The 21,535-nt window shown below is 30.1% G+C and overlaps 1 protein-coding gene across 1 annotated transcript in view; it reads right to left on the reverse strand.

Annotated features, from left to right (window-relative positions):
- Positions 1-5,756: 5,756 nt before the first annotated feature.
- LOC142322775 (vacuolar protein sorting-associated protein 11 homolog) overlaps positions 5,757-21,535 on the reverse strand; it is a 94,307-nt gene continuing 78,528 nt past the window's right edge. The window contains exons 16-17 of the mRNA XM_075361851.1: positions 9,450-9,545; positions 5,757-5,887 (exon numbers count right to left, since the gene is read on the reverse strand). Coding sequence (XP_075217966.1) covers positions 9,501-9,545 — 45 coding nt within the window. The 3' untranslated portion in view covers positions 5,757-5,887; positions 9,450-9,500. The remainder of the gene's footprint in view (positions 5,888-9,449; positions 9,546-21,535) is intronic.

The raw sequence follows: 21,535 nt of genomic DNA on the forward strand, positions 1-21,535 counted from the left end.
TCTGTCTCTCTACAACTTCACCTAACTCAACCTGGACTACATAAGTACCCTGGGCATTTAGTTGACTGAACCTAACCAACTAAGGAATTAAAGTACAGCGGAATGGCCCTTATGTAACAGTCACACTCCTTACTAACAACTGGGTGCTCATGATTCTTGTGCAACCTCTTACAGTTAGCATAGGCTGGAGCCTTGGACCTATGCGAACAAATGTCATGCTTGTGGCCCTCCTCGCCAAACTGGGCACACACCAAGCAAACTTACAAAATCTAGCCCTGTGACCATATCTGCAGCACTTGAAACATCTTTGGACATCCACGTACTCTTTTACTTGGTAGGACTCTAAATCGATAAATAGTCTGACTGCAGACATAAATTTTTGAAAGAGACCAGAACTTACCTCAAAGACTCAGTGATATTTCTGGGTATCATGCCTACCCATTTTAAAGACCAACCTGCAGTCCTGCCAGAAGGCGGCTTCATTCAAATCAGTGTTCTGCTCCCTAATGAGGGACAAGATAACTTCATTGGTAAAGTTATGGTCAATATCATAGACTGTAATATGGGTCCTACGTGTTCTCTTCGTGTCTATTTTTACATTTAATTGCTTAACCGCCGTGGAATCTAATTGCATAAATTGTCGCTGTATCATCCGCTTCCACAACTAATCCCTTGCTGGTCTCTTTGATGCTCCTGATCTTAAGACCTTTTCAGTCACCTCAAAGGGCAACTTGGAGGTCTTTCTTCAGCTGACTGCTGGTCACAGTCGAGCCCTCTACTCTGCTGACAAATGTAACCTCAAGTTTCTTGGACTGGCTGGTTTCATGCCCTCTCCTAACCACCTTAGCGTACCTATATGACTGCATTGGGGCTGAGGCCGGTTTATGAACAGCAGTTACTTTCTTAGGCTTCGAGGCAAGATTTTCAAAACCCTCAATGACAGCTGTGAAAGCCGCTCGGAAGAATTCGAGATGAGGCAATAACTCTTCTTGGTAGTTGTACTGGTACATTTTGGATTTGGAAGATAGGAAAACAAGCCATCTAGTTCTGCCAAAACATTGTAGGCCAATGGGGCAGAGCTGTCAGGCCTGCCCCTGGCTTGAGAAAACTCTTCAATGAATGGGTTCATATCCTCCTGGGTGGTCACCCTCCAAACCACTTCTGAACCATCATTGTCAGAACCTGTGTTTGAGGAGGTTGAAGGAAAAAGCTCCGGCCTCCTCCTACGGCTTGGCTTCTTACCTATCTCTCTTTCTAAAGTGGTCAGAGATTCCATGACCTAACAGTATACAAACAAAGTGCTTGCTATATTCCTTCTATCCAGATATTGGGTACAAGCCCACAAGCTTGACGACTACCTGCAGCGAGTCATGGGCACCAGACCTTCTGTATTCTCCTGTCATCATTGCACCTCTTTGTCGCTACTGGATCAAATGTGTGAAATCAAAGATCAACACATACAGTTACAGATCATGGCCCCCGCTCTAAAAGAGTGGGAGCAGGACTAAGGGTAAAGGCCCCTTTGCTCGTAACAGGGTCTTGTGACCAGAAGTTGTTGCCACTCTTTTTGCCGCAATGAGGTGGGTGCTTGAACAAGTTGTGCGCCAAAACACTCTGAATCCCTGTGAAACAGAGATGAATCATCTGAATAAAAAGGGCGCAAAACTGTTGTAACAGTTCTCAGAAACTGGAGAAATTATAAACTGGAGATTATAAATGAAAAGTGTGATATGATTTTAAAAATTCTGATTATTTTAAAGTACAGGTTAGTTAAAGTGTGCATGAACCATAGGCATGTAACATTCTTTAGGCCAATGTTGCAACAAAAGACAATAGTAAAATGAAGAATAATAATTCTATATAGTTTTTCATTGAGATTGATATTTTATGGATACAAAAATTTTCTTTATTGTAAATGATCTAAATTAAAATACGAGTATTTAATATAAAGTATAGCTCATCATAATCATATCCACCAGAGTAAAATTCTATATAAAAAAAATCCAGGTAGATTTTTAACCCTTAAAATGGACTGATCTTCACCTTGCATCTGGAAGGTTCTGATTTCAAATCCTAATAATGCTTGGGGATTTTTGATAAGCTAAAAGTATTTCTATACACAGGCTTTTAAGCTTACCTAGTGAATAAGTTATTTAAAACAATTATGGTATGTATTTGTTTGGCTCTCAAGAAGAAAAAAGAAATATAATTATTTAAGGAGCTGAGGAAAAATTTTGTTTCCATTTACCTAGCTAACTGCAGTTTTATTGAATATGCATTTTTTCTTAAAAAGTAGTCGGAGTTTAAATATCTAACCACCACCAAATTAAATATTTTATACATTAATTTAAATATCAACCAATAACATACAAAAATATACTATTAAATTTTTTATATTACTAAAGATTAGGAATTTTTGAAAAAAAAAATCAAAACCCATTATCAACTCTGCCCAAATGCTTAGTATGCATTATATGATAAAACTGAATAATTGATTAAGTATAAAAGATTTATAAATTAATCACTTAATCTTGACATGAAAGACAAGATAACAAATACTAAAGGGTTAAATGAAAAATAAATAAAAATTATAATGCACAATTATTATTAATTATCAGAAAAGAAGCAAAAATATACAAACATGCAGATTCTATAAAAATTTATGAAATATTTAAGGATAAATAAAATACTGTGCAAAAAATATAATTACTATAGAATAAAAAATTAATCATTAGCATATTTTACATTTACATACAATGGATAGCTGCATATATACTATATAAAATAAATTATCTAGTTTATATGAATTGAAATTGAAAACCATTCTTTATTGAATGATGAATAAAATCAACCTGGAATGAAAAAAAACATCAAAATTTAGCTCAATAAATAAAAGATTTCTATTTTCATTGCGAAACTGCAGGGCTCAGTTTTAAATCTTTTTAAAAATGTAGTGGATACCACTTATTTAAACATTACAACTGTATCTCAGTCAGTCAGAATTCCTAAATCTAAACAAGATTAATTGAAGCCCTTACAGCACATTGCAAATTGATAATTTGCAACAACAGATTAGTGTATAATTATAATTATAACATAGAGAATATTCTCTATAGTGGAATAAAATATTCTTCTATAGTAGAATATTATATTACATTATAGTTAGAATATATTACTTAGCACATGTAAGCATTATTACTGGAATTTATCCCTGGAAATGCAGTAATTCTAAGAAATGTTATTATGTTGAAGGCTTTATCTTTTGTGTAATTTTTATTCAGTCTTGCACTCACTTCATCACAATGACAATGTAATGAAAAGTTTCATTCTTGAACTCACTGTTAGCATGTACACATAACATTGTTTATTAAATTTATGTTGGGAAGGTATATACAAAATAATATTACACGAAGAATATCTACATTTATAAATTTTATATGTAAATAAAATAAAAACTTGGTTTTTTAAAAAAGAAACTTCGTTAAGAAAAGGCTTTTATATACATTATAAAACATATATATATATATATATATATTATGCGAAATATAAAAGTTATACTTACTATATTAATTTCTAAATGATTAAATCTTATCTAATTACTGTGTTTTATAATAAACATATTATTATTTCATATAATATTAAATTTTATCAACACAGTGGTCAACATGGTAATTACTTATTTGATTATATAAATACATATATAAAAACATGCATGTGCACACACACACACTTTTATACAATTCAACATAGTACGCACTCTATTTTACTGATTATCAATATCAATAAAACCAATTTAAATAATGTATGAAACAGAATTCAATGGTGGAAAGTTGTTTTTTAATCCACATTCAGTCTTGATTTTTAATTATAACCTACAAAACATTTTGATATTTAAACATTATTGTTAATATAGTCAAATTTAATCTTAACAATTAAATAAATAAATATATAAAAAGAAAACAAAAATGTGCATTTATTGAATTCTGTATCTGATTATAATATTTTTTCCGTCAATAAAAGTTACATTATGAATCACTTAAATGTTACATACAGATATAACTGTAAACTGAAATACAGCGATTACTCAATTTTGTACAGGCACGTTTAAATAAAAAACGGCACTAGATATTGCTAATTATTGTACAATACTTTTTGATTTAGTCTTTATTAATAGTCTTTCACTGAGTAGTCATTAATCAAGTCTATGGGGAGATTGATGGCCATTTGAAGAGCTTGTTCATAAACGTCAAAATATTTTTCAACACTAATAATGCTGAATTAAAAATTAACTGAAAAAAATTTATAAAACAATTTTTGACTCTTTTCTAATTAATAAAGCTTATAATCCTAAAAGAATACAGAATGGCACAAAAATCACAGTTCATCGACTAAAACTAATGCACAACTAACCTTGCTGAACATTTGAGCTCAAAAATGTTTATGTCTGTACAGATGCATAGAATACTGAAACAAGAAGTTTTCTTTGAAAGCAAGAGTAGCTGCTTTAGAAGACATACTGAAGCAAATAGGTAATATTTTTGTTTAATTTCTCAAGCATCTTTGGTTTAACGGCATACATCGTATCTTTCAATAACCCTAAAAGGAATGGTAATTTTGGTAATACATCTATGAAAATCCATTGTCTTATAACTCTGATGTCAGACTTCTTCATTAATACACTAACAGCCTGAGGTACCACAGTCTGGCCCAGCGTCATCAAGGTGGAAATATAAATGATTAAATTAATTTTTAGAAACGAAATAGCATATGACAAACTTCTAGGTTATTTCTATCCTTTAGTTAAGATCCCTTTTGTAACCGTTTCTTCAAAAAACAACAGTCCCAGCCCTCCTTAGTAGGTTATTTCAACCCAAACTGTCATAGAAAAACTAGTGATATAAACCAATAATAGTTTTAAAATGGTTTTCAAATTGTAATGGTGGTAATGACTTTTACGCCACTCAAAATTGTGAGAAATAGTTTTGTGATTTTTAACATATATAATGTATACTGGCAATGTTTTTTTTTTCCAGATAATGGCCATTATCTGACTTATTCACAATCATGTTCAACTTTAGTAACTTATATAACATCTAATGATATACAGAGTGTTCTGTATAGTATACAAAATGAAATGAAATAAATATAATTTTCATACAAAGTTTTATGTGCAAGTTGATACTAGTTATGACATAAAAAGAAACAGCCATTCATCTAAAATAGGTCTGCAAACAATAAATATGAGGAAAAAGAAGAATAAGGTTAGCAATTTACAAATTGGTGTAACCTTAAAACATTTATTTTTCATAATTCACTGTGCATATAATAATGAATTTGTTCAGTTTTCTCCGCTTTGTAAAGAGATAAATCACAACTCATAACTTTATATTAGGAACTAAATCACAAATTGATGAAAACTGCCATTTACATTTCTAGTCTAACATATATGCAGCTGTGCCAAACTTTTCTGTTTAATCAATTTAATTACTATTTATTAAATCTTTCATATTGAAAGTTTGGAAATTTCCTTGAACAGGCCAATTACATTAATAGTGAACCATCTTTTAATATAATACAAATGTACATATAACATACATGTCAACAATAACATTTAACTTACTTGAAAATGGATTTAAATTTTTATCATAATCATCATCATCATCAAACGGAGTACCTGATGAGTAATCTTCATCATCCTCAAATGGATTCTTTCCAGGCAATGATAATGTTGTATTCTGTTTATTTGAGATAACAGGCATTAAAGGTGTTTCTGGAGAATCAGTGCTTGGCGTTAAGGCAGTATGTTGATCTCGAGTTAAATTTGCTTCTAACATAGAACTATACCTTTCTAATGATAATTTTTGTTTTCCAAGTTCTTTAGGTCTCTCTACAAAAAGTTAAAAGAAGTTAAAACCTTAGTCAATAATAAAAATTTATCGGGATTTTCACATATGCGCGCTCGCGCGCGCACACAGACACAGAGAGAGAGAGAACATTATTTATTTATATTATATAAGGGCTGTTTTTTCAACCTACAATTGTGTATCTAAGTAAACAAGAGATAGGCGGGAGCCAGGTCTGCACGATGTGTGATTTCACCGGCCCCCACCACAACCACTGCCATTGCCAGCTCCAATGCATTAGTCTGGGCCAAGATACAAGCAATTGAACACGGTTGTTTCAATCGATGCTCCCGCCAACTGTGAACTGTGAAGTGTAATATGTTTTCTGCAACCAGAAGGATGTAGCACTGATGAAATCTACTGCAGAATGAGCCTAGTATATGGTGAAAACACTTGGGGTAATGGTAGTGTACGGAAATGGTGTAGGGAATTTAAAGAAGGGCGAATGTACATCCATGATGAAGGTGGGCAAGGACCCAAGTCTGTTGCTACTGTTTGCCTGGTTGAGCGTGTTGATGATTTTGTCCGTGACAAACGGAGGTTTACGATAAGTCAATTTTCTGCAAAATTCCCAGAGATTCCAAGGTCTTCTCTGTACACAATTGTAACTAAAGACCTAAGATACCAGAAACTGTGTGCATGTTGGGTCCCAAAAATTTGAGTGACGATCATAATGCAGTGAATGTCATCAGCCTTAAAGTTTCTCATGTTACAATAATGAGGAGGAGGGTGTTTTTAAAGTCTATCACTACCAGCAATGAAACTTGGATCCAGTATCACAATCCACAAAACCAAAGAACAGTCTGAGCAGTGGATGCAAACTTCTCCAAACAAGCCAAAAACTTTCAAACAGACACTGAGCAACAGGAAAACAATGGCTGTAGTTTTTTGGAACAATAAATGTGTCTTGTTGGTGAACTTTATAGAGCAGAGGACAACATAACAAAGGAAGTTTATTGTGAATCTTTATCTCACCTTTGCAGATCGATCCAGAACAAACGAGGAGGCATGCTCTTGTCCGGCATGGTTTTGATCCATGAGAATTCATGATCGTACTGTGCCAACATGATACAACATCTTCTCAAACAATTCAAGTGGGATGTTTTCAACTATCCAACGTATAATCCAGACCTAGCACCTAGTGATTTTCACCTCTTTTGAGAATTGAAGGCATGGGTGGGTGGACAACACTTCTTCACCAACGAACTACTTCAGGAGGCTGTCAAGACGTACCTTACCTCACTGATCGCAAACTTCTTTGAAGAGGGCATCGGAAAGCTGGTGTCATGATACGACAAATGCGTCAACTGTTTTGGTGATTATATAGAAGAAAAAGTTACATACTACTCAACTTTTAGTAATAAAATCATTTTATGTCAATGTATCTTTTTTTTTATAGCCCATTGGAGGTTAAACAAAAACATTACATACACTAAGTCTTCAAAAAGAATCCAGCCACATTTTTTTTTCCTGGAAAAGTATTTCAATATTATAAGTGGTATGAGTATGAGTAGTAAAACTTGTGTACAATTAGTTTTTGTACATGGTTTCTATTGTTCAGCAGCTACTGTGTATTTGTGTAGTAGGCATTTACATTTTTATTTTATACATAACTTGTCTTGCCAAGGCAAAACAATTTGTAAGATTAAACAGGGTTTTGGAAATGAAGCTGTACAAAGATTAAAGAGTGGTATTACAGTTTTCAAAATACCAAAAATTCAGCTGAGAGTAACTAGCACAAGTAGACAGTCAACAAGCCAAAATCCAAACCTCATTAATAACATGCAGAATTTGATAATGGAAAATAGTTAGCTTACTATCCACGAAATTGCAAATGACATTGAATTAGTAATGGTACAACACAAAAATTTAACAGATGATTTAGATATGCACAGAGTGGTTGCAAAATCTGTCACAAAAGTGGTTTCATTTGAATAGGAAGATATACATTTTTATACTGCACAGGATGTTGTAAAGTCCAACAGTAATACTAACTTTCTTATGACCATAACTGGTGATGAATATTGGGTGTATGGGCACAACCCAGAAATAAAAGTTCAGTTGTCACAGTGGAAGACACAATCATCTCCCAAGACAAAAGAAATTAAGTTAGGTGAGGAGCAAAATGAAAACAATGCTGGTTTTTTTTTTGACTATTGTACAGCTGTGTATCATGTATATGCATCCACACTGTCAACAAACAGTACTGTCTGGAGATTCTGTCATCATTGTGTTGCAAATCAGGAAAAAAGGCCAGACCTGCGGGAATACAATGCAAGTGATAGTTGCACCTTGATAACATACTCACATTTGTCACGTCTAACCCAGGATTTCTTGTCAGAGACAGAATTCCTCAGGTTTACCTGTCTCCTTATTCAACAGAAATAACTGCTTATGATAGTTTGTTGTTTCCTTAGGTTGAAGAAGCTGCTGAATGTTTCCTGATTTAAAAACTGGAAGTACATAACGACAGATATGAGAGCACAGCTGGTAGCCGTTCTAAAAGAGCACTGCAAAAATGTTTCAAGCAAGGGAAGGATTGTGGGAATACGTTATGGAGTCATAAGAGGTCTACTTCATTCAGACATGGCATTTTCACACACACTACAACTCATTCTGTGTATTAACTTCACTGAAACAGCCACATGAAAACTGCAAAATAAAAGTCTCTTGTACAGTAAAGGAAGTCTGAATGGTTAAGAAGACTGTCAGATTATTTAATAGAAAAACAATAAATAAATGTGCAAGTATAGGTAGTTCATCCAACAAAGATCATCCTAACATATTAGCTAAAGCAATACGACCAGGTAAATACTCAACTCATTTGATATTCAGTGTCAATTAAACAGGTCTTTATATCAACATATGCCAATGTATACAATAAACATAAATGCACGGATGTACACTGTCAAAGAAGAAAATATATGCTTGGTTTCAATACAAAGATAAATTGTCTAAACAAATTTTAACGTAATTCAGAATTCAATTGTCTAATTAAAATATAATGTAATTTCACATTAAATTTTTACTGAAAAAGGATCTTGTTGAAATTGCCCTTGCAAAAAAAAATTGACTGCCTGATGTTACTTTTAACTATGAAAAATTCCTTAGAAAAACATTAAAAAAAAAGATCAAATGATTACAAGCATAATTAACATTAAAAACCTCAAATCAGGAAACAATATAGTAAATAGTATCTACTGTGAAATCTCAGTTTCAATAAATTATATAAACATCATAAATATTAAATTAACTACAATCCAAATTATGAAATTTTTCTTGTGTGTATAGACAAGTTGACTTTGGTACTATACATTTAAAATTGGATGCATAGAACACAATGTAAAAAAATTGTCCTAAAAATTAAATGAACGCATTTTCTAAGTTTAAGTTTAGATATTTTAAACAAATGTTTGAAAATTAAATATGAATTTTTAAAATTATATAAATGTATGAAATTATATTAAGAATGAAATAAAATATTTGCCAATTTAAGCTGAAAAAAAAGTTATACAACTGATGAAAAATTCTACAAAGTAATATTACCTGGGTTCTGAATTTTTATATCAACTGATTGTGACATATTGGTTGGTTTTTTCAATGCTTGCACAGTATCAGGTTTTGAAGAAAATGATTTTGATCCTGAAAAAAAAATTGATTTGAAAAATTAAAAATTAACACGTATAAAATTGGTGACCATTATAAAATGCATTAGAAATGTGATTATAAACACGAAAAATAATTAATTAGTATTTATTTAGGAAACAGAAAAAGGAATGCAAAATGAAAGGTATACAGCTAATCCATAAAAAAGTGAATAATTCACTTTTACTTACACTGAGAGGACTTTCTTATTATAGATCATGTTTTTATGTGCTTTTAGGAAAAAAATATAATTTTTACTGAAAAATGGTTCAGAAAGATCTTCTGCCCAAACAGATGAAATGCTATTGTATAAACATGGAGTTAAGGACGAGGCAAGCTTATTTAAAGCTTGCATGATCTGTGATGGAGAAGGGGGATTTTAAAATGAATCTTATACATGACGCTTGAGGATTTGGCCAATTTTTGACAACTGCATGCAAGAAAGTAAACTAAGTAGTTACGTTATTATCAAATATGTTAAATAGACAAATAACACAGATAGCTAATACATAATTATGTTACAAATGAAGGTGATGTAGCAATTCATCCTTACGGAAGACTTTTTAAAAAATCTGTTGTTAACAAAGATACTTTTTATTCTAAGTATCTTGTGAAATTAGTGAAAATCTTTGTGAAATATCTTGTGAATTTAGTAATTTTTTATATTAACAAAATAATTTTTTTTTTAACTTCACTTTTTTTAGTGCTCTAATATAAAAGACATTAAAATTATGTCAAGGATCTGCAATATCTAGAAGAGTTAACTAATGTTAAGTAATCTTTAAAGACAGTAGTATCATGACTTATTTTAAATTTTCCATTTCTTAATATTACCAGGTAATCAGCAACTGGTGATGGTCATACGCTGTCATCTGGGTTTGATTTACTTTCATACTGAATTACTGAATGTTTCATATGCAATACCATAATTTCAAGAGCATTTTATAGCTACTTCCATTAGGTAATAAAACACTTCAAGCCTTCAACTCCTACATCATCATGGTCTTATACATTGATCAACTGATCTGTCTTTTAAATCTATTCATAACTGAAATTCAAATTTATCTATCAAAAGGTAAGGTCGCATCACACTTATATGCTACATTTTACTCTATTAAGAAAAGCTTAATCTCACTTGAGGGGTTTCTACCTTAAATGATTAAATGAGAAATTACTTTTTAAAAAAAAGACTCACTTGAGCAATTTCTACAAAAAACAGTAAAATTCCATTCAAACTATCCTATCTCCAGATATTAGTTTAAAGTAACATGTGTGAAGAGTGGGATAAGTCATACTAACTGAAGTTATACAATCTACAGCATTAATATTAATATTAACATTGTCAATGTGAATGTTATATCATACAATATTTAACAATATTCTATCATAAGAAATAATTAAAAGGTTAAAATACTCAGTTTTCTTGACGCAGTATTCAAAAAATTAGATCGATAATGTGTTGTCTGTATCTTACATTACATGTTATGTTGTCATGATACAAGGTTATTTTAATAAATGCAATAAGTGATAAGAAAACAGTACTGTAAAATGTTTGCTAATCACAGTACCAAAGATTGTAGTTGCCCCATCAGTTGTATATTTATATGTAAATATACGTTCACAATATTATTGTAAATGTGTTTGTAATAGTGAAGTATGTATTACGTGGATATATTGTATGGATGTAATACATGTACTACATATATTGTATGGATATATTTGAGCCTCAACTTCATTGCCTTACTCTTCATCAAATAAATCTTATTTAGATGAATAGGTTTTTATTTTGTAAAGTTATTCTTCTGGTTATTCCATATTACTTAAGCAGAAAATTTTTTAAATGAAAAATGCATTCAGCATAAACATTTTGAGGATATTTAATTTTTTTTTGTTCTACTGTCATAATCACTTAGCATTGGATTGAATTGGAAAAATGAAAAACAGATGATTAGGCAATAGCCTGATATCACTCTAATATTCAAGATATTTTCAACCAAAATTGAAGAAAATTAAACTTTTTTTCTCAATTCTGAAGTTTGGAACAAATTAAAGCTTTATAATTTGAAAATTACAAATAATTCTTAAGTCTGTAATTTGGTGGTGAACTCTAAAATTTAAGATTAGCAATTATCAGTTTTTTGTGATATTTAAAGTTAAATTTCAAAATTATTTTTGTTTTAGATTATTTTGTTGTTATAAAATATATTTATTGACTTCTGCCAAACTGTTTAGGATGATAGTTCATTAAATAGAGTGAAAGTTGTTAATGGCTGCTATTGATTACAACTGTACATAAGGAAGACAAAATATACAGTAGTAAGCAGACATAAAATTCGTGATGGCTTTTTATCAGTAAAATTTCTCTTGGATAGGTATCAAGTTTTAAACAATTAGGATGCTGCTTGAATGAAGATTGTCACACTTCCAAGAATAAAGAAAAAGCCAGATCTGCTTTTCTGTGAATAAAAAATGTCCTGTGCAGCTATACTTAAATGTAGGAAGAGAAAGATTAAGTGCTGTGTATCGTCTCTGTGCTGCTGGAGGGTCAAATTTTGGATTTAATCAGAAGCATAATTAAACAAAAATGATGCCTTTAAGATGTGGTCTATCAATTACTGGCAATGATTAGGTGAAGATACAAGATTCACTATGAGAATGTACTAGCATTTAAGATTATTAAGAAGAAAAACCTGGAGTATGCACATAAAGTCAGACACATCCAGAGAAGTGCTGGTTTCTGCACCTCGTATTTCACGGAAAGTTGAAATCCAAGACCAGAATTTCATGACTGAAGAATCTGAAGCATTGGATCAACCAGATCTTCACTCCCATCAGCTGTAGACAAGGTTGAAATTGCTCAAACGATTGCCAACATTCAATAATGGACATTGCACACAAAGAAAAATATGTTTATTAAATAAAACCTATTAAAAAGAAGTAGTTCTATAAAATATTAAAAGAAAGGAACCACTAAAACAAAAAGTGACCCAAATATATAAAACCTAAACATTTATCAAATGGGGGAAAAACAAATTAAATAAAAAAATATAGCACATACAAATGTACATTATTATAAGATATATATATATATATATTATATATATATTAAGTATAACAATATTCTTCTACAAGTTTACAACATAACACATCATCACATTACAACAAATTAAAATATCTTATACAATAACAATAAAATCATTAAATAAAACCTGTTCTAATCACAGATGGAGAGAATTTCAAATAAATATTTAGTAAGTAAAATATTTGTACTGTTCATGGAGGTTTCTTAATTCTTAATAGATAATAATTAAGTATGTTTCTTGTTGATTTGATTAACTATTTTAATTAGTTTGTATTTGGGGTGTACAACAATTCAGCTGTGGAGTAATTTGTCGGTTGTGTAAACTGTATACATTAAGTAATTGCCAGACAACCAATTATTGTTAAGCACTTCCTTTATTTACTTTAAATTTATACTGAATTAATCATTACATTATGTTACAATAGTTACAATAGCTTCAGTTAAGTTCACATTTTTAAATATATATACAATAATTACATTATATAATATATAACAATTACATACATTAATAATTTAACAATAATTAAGACCAGCTAGTTCATTAACAAATAAGAAGAAAGAAGATGACAGGAGTTGGGGTACATTAGTTTTGGTCCTCCAGACCGGATCATTAAAAAATATGGATAAGACCGGATAATTAAATTATTATGTGAAATATCGCTATATGTGAAGTTCTAATATTGTTATATATGTAAATACATTGCAGTTTGGAAAATTCAATTTTCATTGGTGATCTTCAATAATAAAATTATGAATGAACGAAAATATTATTTTGGCGTTTCTTCACTACATTGAATCTGGGTTCATAATTTACGTTAATATCATTATCTATATAATACTATTTGTGTAATTTAGTTTTACTTTGTTTTTTGGCCATATTAGTTATTGCAATTATTATGGATAAAGAACAAAATTATTATGACAAAGAAAATCAATTAAGGCCTCCATTACAAGAATTGGATTACTCGCAGATAAATAGTCGTCATAGAGTAAATAATCAAGAACATTCTGTAGACACAGCTTTTAAACAATTACAATTGCAAATTATAATCAATTTACCATTGTTTGAAGGTGACATTCTTGAATGGCCTCACTTTATTAATATATTTAATGATTTAATCCACACTTGAAAAGATTTAACAAATATTAAAAATTACATTATTTACATCCATCACTAAGAGACAAAGCCTTAGCCATTAATAGAACTATTTGATTAGAAATTTATGATTGTATATTTTAATGCATATTTATTTTAAAAATATTTTTTTAAAAAAGAGAATCATCAGATCTTCTATTTAAATTCATTAATGGCATTTCTTCACTTTTCAATTCAATTGAAGCACTGCAACTTCCAGTTAACATATTCGAATTCATTGTAATTCAATTTCTAACAAGACTAGATTATAATACTGTCAGGTTATGGAAGGAAATATTATCAAATAAGGGCTGTCCAAACTTTCAAGAGTTTCTAGAATTTCTTGAGGCCAGATGACACATGCTGGAAAATCTTAGTTTAAGTACTACAAACTCACAATTCAGTATTGGAAATGTTAAAGGATAACATTACAACAATGCATTTAAATTTCATCGCAAACATCCTACTTCAAACGTTAACAAGATTCATAAACAACATAACGTTATTTATTATTCTAGATCTAATTTTAAACATTGTTTGTTTTGCAATTTCAATCAATTACAAAAATGCAAAGAATTTTTAAACTTATGCAATGATGAACAAAGAGACTTTTTAGAACATAAGTGTTTTCTCATGTTTTCACAAAGGTCATAGTAACAATCAATGTTACTCAAATAACTCATGTCATTTGTGTCAACAGACACAACAAACTCTTTCATACTGATAAAATTGATTAAATCAACTCAATAAAGAAAATTTGATTATTTCAGGCATAAATAATGAATTAGCCAAATCTGATTATATTGTACTACTTACATTGCATTCACAATACAAAAACTTTTCATTCAAGGTCGGAACTAATAACCTTCCATTACATACATTTGAAACTGATCATTTTAATCTATCTCAAAATCTATTCTTTGCAGATCCTAAATTTAACATATCAAATAATATTGATATTTTAATCAGAGCCCAATTTTATTTAGATCTTATATTACCTCGTAAATTTATTCAAGATCCAAGGTATCCTATTATTCAAGAGGTAGGACATATTTTTAGCAGTTGTCTTCCAACTAAATTTAAACATAATAATACTGTTACATCTCTTTTTACAAGCAACAATAACTTATATCATTCAACTATACTTGGAACATTTTTGGAAAATTCATGAAACTGATTCTGATGTTTCACCATTTCAGTTAATGAAATGTCTATATATGACACACTTCCAACTTAATACCACTAAGAACAATCTAGGCAGATTTATCGTCTCATTACCACATAAATCCGATAAAATCTGGGTAGGTAATTCTTTCATTAACGCTAAAAATAGGTTCTTATCTGGAACAAATATTATGCAACATTTCTAATTTTAAAAGGGAATATTCCGCCTTTATGCACGAATACCTAAGATTAGGTCATATGTCATTACTTAATTCTGATGATTTATTAACTAATGAATCAGATATATATTACTTACCTCACCCCACCCAATATTTAAGTTCACAAGTCTGATTACTAAAATGCGAGTTTTCTTTGATGGCTTATCTCTTAATAATAATATCACTATTAGTTGGGCCTGTTGTCCAACAAGATTTATTCTCAATAATACTTGGATTTGGAATCCATAACTACGTCATTACATCTGACATTGTGAAAATGTATTGTCAAATACTAGTTAAACCTTACGACACTAATTTACAATGCATTTTGTGGTGCGAATCTCCAGATCAACAACTACAACATTTTGCACTTAGAACTATAACATATGGAACCGCTTCTACTCCATACTTAGCCACTACATGCCTAATTTTTAAATGAAATCCAAAGAGATTTCCCATTAGCATGCAATGCTATTAGAAATGATTTTTATGCTGATGATTTTTTTTCAGGTTCTGACCGTAGATGAAGCTATCTAACTAAAGGTTGATGTTTTTAATCTACTCCAATATTATGGTTTTCCATTTCATCAATGGTTTTCTAATAATTGTAATATTGTTTTCTTGTTCTATTGCCCAGGAACATGAGTTACGTACCTTAGGAATTTTATGAAACAATTCTACAAACACATCATCATTTCAAATTACTCAGTCTATTAATACTAAAAGAATTATTCTCTCTATTATTGTAGGAGTATTTGACCCATTAAGTCTTATTGGTCCTATTGCTTTCTATCATATATGTTTTATGAAAACTTTATGGCAACTTAAAATTAATTGGGATGACAGATTACCCACAACGATGTTATCTCAATGGAACAAATTATACAATCAGTTGCACTTAATTGAATTAAGATAAGTTGTCCAATTAAATTCAACATGGAACTGAGGTTAACTCAACCCAAATACATAGATTTTTGGACCTCCATAAAGGGTTACAGGTGTTGTATCTACATTCGAACCTTATTTTCTAATTAAACAATTTCATGTAATTTACTTTGTTCCAAATCAAGACTTGCTTCTTTAAAGCAAATATCACTACCAAGGCTTAATTTATCTGGTTGTTTACTCCTCTCACATTTATTAGTAAAGGTAATAAATGTTCTGAATATGCATATTGATGAAATACATTTGTATTCAGAATCAACAATGGAATTGTCCTGGATTCATGGAAATCTGTCTGATTGGAAGGTATTTATAAGTAATAGAATTTCTGAAATTCAAAGAAATACCAAAAATGCTAAATGGTACTATATTAAGTCTATGGAAAATCCAACTAACGTATTGTCTAAGGATTGTAATCCAATTACATTAATTAATATGTGACTTTGGTGGCGTGGTCCTCCTTGGCTCTTACAATTTTCTTCTCATTGGCTAAACACTCATATTAACTTTAATAATTATAGTAAAGATCCAGAATGACTCATAGAAAAACGTACGTTTATATCTTTAGTACATACTGTTTTAGTTTTAATTCATACATTTAGTTTTTGTTTCCGATTTATGCACAATCTTAAATTAAATTGGTCCAAACAAATCGCTGGTCATTTAACTACAAGGGAATTAAATCAGACCCTTACCTTTTTCATAAAACAGTCTCAACACATACATTTTAGTGATGAATTAAATAAACTTAAGAACAATCAAATTATTTCTAACCAAAGTGAAATCATTTCACTTGACCCACTTCTGGGTGACTTAGGACTATTATGAACTATTATGGAAGTTAGATTACAGCATTCTTTATATATTATCAAGCTAAACATCCTATTATCCTACACTCAAAGGCAAATATAACTAAATTAATTATTACTGCTGAGCATTTACGTCTTTTGGATTCTAGTATACAATTGAGACATCATTCATTACGCCAGATATACTGGATCTTAAATGCTGAAACAAGCATTTCATTGATCATTAATAAATGTTTGAATTGTTTTCATTTTAACGCAAAAACTCAAATGCAACAACTAGGTCAGTTACCACCTTTCATTCCTCGTCCATTCTGTCTGTGCAACTACAGAGGTCCGCTTACAATTCATCATGGCGGACAGAGGTCCAAAGACTTAAGTAAATCTTATATTGCACTTTTTATATGCCTCAGTTCCAAGGCAATTCATTTAGGATTAGTCTTGGACTGGACTGCACAGTCATTCAAGAGATTTATTTCATGAAGTATTCCTACCCAAATATTTTCAGATAATGGTTTCAACTTTTATTCTGCCAAGAATATTTTGTATGACTTATTTGAATAAGGAAAATCTAAAATCATACATTCAAGCCTTTTCAGCCACATTTCATGGTCATTTATTCCACCTTATTCGCTCCATTTTGGTGGCTTATGAGACAGCGCAATTAAAAGTGTAAAATATTATCTATGTCGTGTAGCAGGACAACTTGAAGAATTGTATATGGTTTTAACACAAGTTAAAACCTGTCTTAATTCTTGTCCCATTTTTACTATTTCTACAAATCATAGGGACCCAGAATTACTATCGCCTGGACATTTTCTTGTTGGTTGTCCACTTATGTCTTTACCTGAACCAGATTACAAAGAAACTGAAATTAACTGCCTAGGTCGTTGGCATTTACTCCAAAAGTTTGTCCAATCAATCTAGAAACGACGGTCTAAGAACTATCTTCATTATCTCCAGCAGAGAAATAAATGGCATTTTCCTTTGTGTAATCTGTCTACTGGAAACTTAGTATTAATCTCGAAGTAGAACTGTTCACAAATGCAATGAAAATTCGGAGTTATCACTAAAGTTTATCCGGTCCTGACCAATTAGTTCAAGTCGTCAATTTAAAGACTGCTAATGATCAGCTTCGAAGACCTGTGCATAAGTTGTGTTTGCTCACAATGTCTGATATTTAAAAATATAAAATATTTAAATAAAATTAAAAAAATACACAGATAAAATAAAAAAATTTTTCACATGTTACTAATTGAGAATGTTGTTAAAATAATATATTTTTTCTAACTGATGCTATACTTTATCACTGTAATTTATTTACTGTATTTTATTAATATGCTTTCAAATGTTATATATTGTTATTATAATGTAATATTCTGTATATTTATATCTTAATCATACGCTTTTCTAACACTCTACTCTACAGACTAATTTTAATACTACATTACATGTGCATACACACCACACAGGCACAAAGAACAACTACAGACAACACGAAGAACACATACAAAATGAAAAAAACACACACGCCAAAGATATTATATTAGATGCAATAAATCACTGACTGTGTAATAAGTCATCATTATTTACAGTTTCTAACCAATAGCACCATGGTTATTTAAACCATTGGACACATCTTTCTCCTGCGTCATGAACAACATATTTAAAGAAATCCTAGTTGCTACAGAATAATAGATACAAGTTAAATGCAATAAGTCGCTAGATTTGCAATAAGTCATCTTATTTACACTTTCTAGCCAATTCAGACCGTTGGATACATCTTCTCTTGTGTCACAAACAACATATTTAAAGAAATCCTAGTCACTATAAGATTATAGGTACAAGTTTCCAAGAATATATATTTACGTATATTGTTACAAGTTATTAATATTTTGAGCATTATGATTATGCTTATTATTGTTACATATTTATGATTATCATATCAAAATTAATGAAACTATGAACATTAGAATTATCATTCTTATTATATTATTCTTGTTGCATTACTACTTTTACACAATGCCATTGATTTGTGATCACTGTTATACATTATATTGATAAAAAAATGTAAAATAAATATACTTGACTTATCTTGTACTACTGAATCATATTAATGATATAATTCATATTTGTGTTAGTATAAGATATATATACTTTATATTATATTGATATTCTCATGTTATTATAAGAAAAAAGAACTTCTTTTTTTATGGGCAGTATGTTCAGATTCATTTGTTTTCTTTGTCCTGTTGCTTAAATGTAAACATCTCCTGTCATCTTCTTTCTTCTTATTTATTAATGAACCAACTGGTCTTAATCATTGTTAGAATTATTAATGTATGAATCTTTACTTTCCTATAAAATGTTGACGAAATAACATTACTTAGTTCTACATCTGTTCTAGGTAGACAGCATATTTAATATATATTTAAAAATGTGAACTTAACTAAAAGTATGAAACTATTGTAACTATTGTTGTACATTATTTTTTATATTTACATTAATTACACATTTATAAAATATTAAACTTTCTGACTAATACAGATACATTTTTATATTATTTCTTCAACATTTTAAAGGAGAGTAAAGATTCATACATTAATAAATCTAAGAATAATTAAAACCAGCTGGCTCATTAACAAATAAGAAGAAAGATGACAGGAGATGTTTACATTTAAGCAAGAGGACAAAGAAAAAATGAATCTGAACAGGGGTATTCTATTTTAATTCAACAAATTTTCAAAAGTTTTATTGCATCACTATTTTTGATTTTGAGATATTTGGTATATGATAACTACCCACCTTGCAGTGGCCAAAAAATATTTTTTTTATATATAAAAAATTTTTTTCTTCAGCAATAGATTATTTTCTTACTCACCAACACGTAAATACAACCATTTTCATCACTTTTTCCATGAGCTGTATAGCATTCTTACTTTACATTATACAGAGGGTCAAAAAGGGCTTTTTGGAAAGAGTAAAGATAAAACTTCATCTTAGTGTACTCAAAATTCATTTTCTTTAAAGTTATGTTAAAAATTGTTTTTTTCAAATTTTGTGCCAAAATAAATAATGAAGGGCTTAGGGTAACAGGCCTGATTTTTACCTTTTAACTCTCAGGTACTAGTAATACGTATAAAAAAAAAATTGGACTGTTACTGAGTGTCCATTAAAAAAAAATGCCCACCAAATAAGATTTTGAAAATGTCTCATTTCTGGGGCCCAAAAACCACATGTGGGACAGATGGCAAAAATCTGAAATTTTTACAGCAGTAAGTACTTTTTATGTACTTTAAAATCACTTAAAATTTATTTTATTACTCAATGGGGTTTACGAGTAATACTACAGTGTTCTTCTTCTGCTTCCAAAAGCAAGTTATAAATTAAGTAAAAACACTGTTGCTACACATTAAACAATATTTTTATGACGACTCCTCAGCCCAGTATAAAAACAAAAACAATTTCATAAATTTTTGTAACCAAGATGATATTGAAATCGCCACTGAATGACATTTTTTTTCCTCATACCATGGAAAAGGACCGTGTGATGGTATTGGTGGAACTGTAAAAAGGACTGTGACTACAGCAAGCCTTTAAATAACAGTCAATAATCAAATTTTTATACCTTCTGAAATCTACAATTATTGCAAAGACAATATTAAAAGTATAATGTTTATTTTCTGCTCTAATAAAGATGTTCAAGAGACTGAAGAATACTTCAGTTCTTGTAAACAGGTAATTGAAAGAGTCCCAGAAAGATTTCAAGTTATGTTCCAAGTCAGAAATGTATTCTGAAAGTCTGGATGACCTCTAAATCAGAAACGTTTACGTTAGTATTGGTACACAAGGACATTAGTGTTTCTGTTTGTCTTGTAGGCTTACCAAATCCAAAATATAAAAATTATGTCTGTTGTGTATACTATGGCAAATGGTGGTTACGCGAAGACATTCAAGTCAAAATACATGAAAATGAAGAGGAATACTGAATAATACACTTTTTCCATCCACAGGGTCCTGGTATTTCATTGAAGAAATCATTGAGGGATAATCAACCATGGGTTCAACTGAAAAATATTTTAACGCCTTCAGTGCTTTTCTATCAACTACTGGAAGAGAACACAATGTTACACTAATGATGAATGAGGACTTATCAGTTCTATTCAATATAAAAAATGGCAGGAGCACTAAGTTATGTTAAAGTTTGTTATCAAAAAGTGCAAGATTTATTCATAACTTTCATTAGCAGGAGTAAAATAAGGTAAAAGTGAATTGAACAATTTGTTAATGTATTTGAATTATCATTTTGTAATTATTATTAATCATTCTGTAATTGACAATTTATCAATTTATAATTAATAAATTATTTATTTATTTGTAATTTATTTTGTAATTTATTTATTAATTATCAATTTTTCCATACTAATGAGTTCAATTGTAATTTTTATAATCTGAAAAAAATACATAATATCAGTATTTTTGGATACATTTTACGGTTAAAAGGAACTATTTTTTAGGAGTGTTGTTGGCTTCATTAATCGTCCATCTCTTTGAGTAACAAAATAATTTTTTATGGTTTTAAAGTAAATAAAAAGTACTTCCTCCTGTAAACATTTCAGATTTTTGCCACCTGTCCCACA

Source organism: Lycorma delicatula, chromosome 4 (genome assembly GCF_047948215.1).
Source record: "Lycorma delicatula isolate Av1 chromosome 4, ASM4794821v1, whole genome shotgun sequence".
In the NCBI taxonomy this organism is placed as follows: domain Eukaryota; kingdom Metazoa; phylum Arthropoda; class Insecta; order Hemiptera; family Fulgoridae; genus Lycorma; species Lycorma delicatula.